The 1,777-nt window shown below is 35.5% G+C and overlaps 1 protein-coding gene across 1 annotated transcript in view; it reads left to right on the forward strand.

Moving 5' to 3' along the window:
• Positions 1–506: 506 nt before the first annotated feature.
• Positions 507–1,777, forward strand: part of LOC108682494 (neurogenic locus Notch protein) — a 94,078-nt gene continuing 92,807 nt past the window's right edge. The window contains exon 1 of the mRNA XM_018171660.1: positions 507–601. Within this exon, the coding sequence (XP_018027149.1) occupies positions 507–601 (95 nt within the window). The remainder of the gene's footprint in view (positions 602–1,777) is intronic.

Genomic DNA, 1,777 nt, shown 5'->3' on the forward strand with positions numbered 1-1,777 from the left:
TGTGTGTAAGTGTGTGACTCAAAATATCCGCAGTGTAATAGATCGGCGCAGCTTCCCCCTCTACATTTCTCCCTGTCTCGTATCCATATTATTATTGCTGTCCACTTAAGTTATTTTCGCATTGCACTAATCGCAATCTTTCATTATGTAGGTAATTATTCGTTTCTCTAATTATTAGGTTCTTGCACCTGCATGAGTTACTCTAGCGAAGCTCAATTCATTTCTGATGAGAAACATTTAGTCGCTTTTGTTATCTTTTACGCCACGGATCTAAATATCCTTATACATCCAATGTATTTTCTTGTATTAATAAATAAAATTCTCAATTTCTTCCGTTATATTATTTCTTAGTATTGCTTAATTTTTCTTTGTAATAAAGATCTCATTTCAATTCTTGTATTACTAAATCAAATTTTCAATTTATTTCGTTATAGTATTTCTTTATCGCTCAATTTTTCTTTGTAATATACATATCATTTAATTTTATTTTTTTAAATAAATAATTAATGTTTTTTTCTGCAGGATTCCGATCGTGTTCTCCCAACCCATGCAAAAACAACGGACAGTGTGTGTCCAACTCCCGCGGCCAGTCATACTGCGAGTGAGTACCTACTTTTCCTTTATAATGTAGGGGGAAATTTTAAAAATGGTTCTTCAAGATTGGTCCAGCCATATAACTTGACCAGCTGCACAATATCAGATAAATGTAAGAGGAAAATCTAGTTAAAAATGTTCAGATTCAATCTATACGCAAATTTTATAAATGGTTCTTCTTATATTCAAGATTGATCCAACCTTGTAACTTGACCATGCAGCTCCACAATATCAAATAAATATAGAAAGAATATCTAGTTTTAAATTTTTAGATTCAATTCATTACGTGCGCTTATTCATATATTGCCCGTCTTGAATTCAACCCTGCAGTTTTATGCTCTAATTACCTAAGTATCACCTATACTTTCCGCTGCATTTAGTTGTTCCGTTTACTCTCTTCAGATTAACTGTCTGTCACTGTTACATCTTTTAGCGTTTTTGTGCTGCGCGCAAGTAAATTTTCTCAAGCGTTAGAGCGGCTATTATCATTCACCGTTCATTACCTCCCAAATTGAGCGCATGAATTGAGCGCATGAGGCGCTTGAATTTGGCATGAATTAAGCGTATGAACCTGGCATGAATTGAGCGCATGAGGCGCATGAATATGGCCTGAATTTAACGGAATGAATGTGAACGTCAAGAAGTGCAGTAAAAAATCTCTCTCAAACACTCGAGTTAAGTTTTCAAATAATTTTATATTACTAAAGATGAATTTATGCGACATGAAAATATGACATTGATGCCTTATTTTCATGAGTGAGATCGCATTGCATAGTTGAGCTGACATCCGTTCGAGGAGGAAGCCACAATTGTGGGCCCAAGTGCCACCGTTGGACCACAGCGGCTGTGGTGGCTGTAGTGCTCATATCTTTAAATAAAATGATGATGATGGTGATTTTAATATTTAATGCAAGGACTACTACACACAGGACATGCATAGCCTATGTCCAGCCTCTGCTAGCAGAGGCGATCGCCTACACTATGAAAATGCTGGTGTTTTAGTGGCATCAACAAATGATATGCCCATAATTGTTTCATACAATAGTATTACAATGTGTGTAGTAGTCCTTGGTCAGAACCATAGACTTTTTGCCAGTTTTGAAGTTCAAAATTTTGTACTAAGCAAAGTAGGTACCATTTTCCTGCCTTCATACACTGATAAAAAAAATATTTAAATGGAGTG

The sequence above is a fragment of the Hyalella azteca genome, unplaced genomic scaffold, assembly GCF_000764305.2.
Source record: "Hyalella azteca isolate HAZT.00-mixed unplaced genomic scaffold, Hazt_2.0.2 contig9175, whole genome shotgun sequence".
Classification (NCBI taxonomy): Eukaryota; Metazoa; Arthropoda; class Malacostraca; order Amphipoda; family Hyalellidae; genus Hyalella; species Hyalella azteca.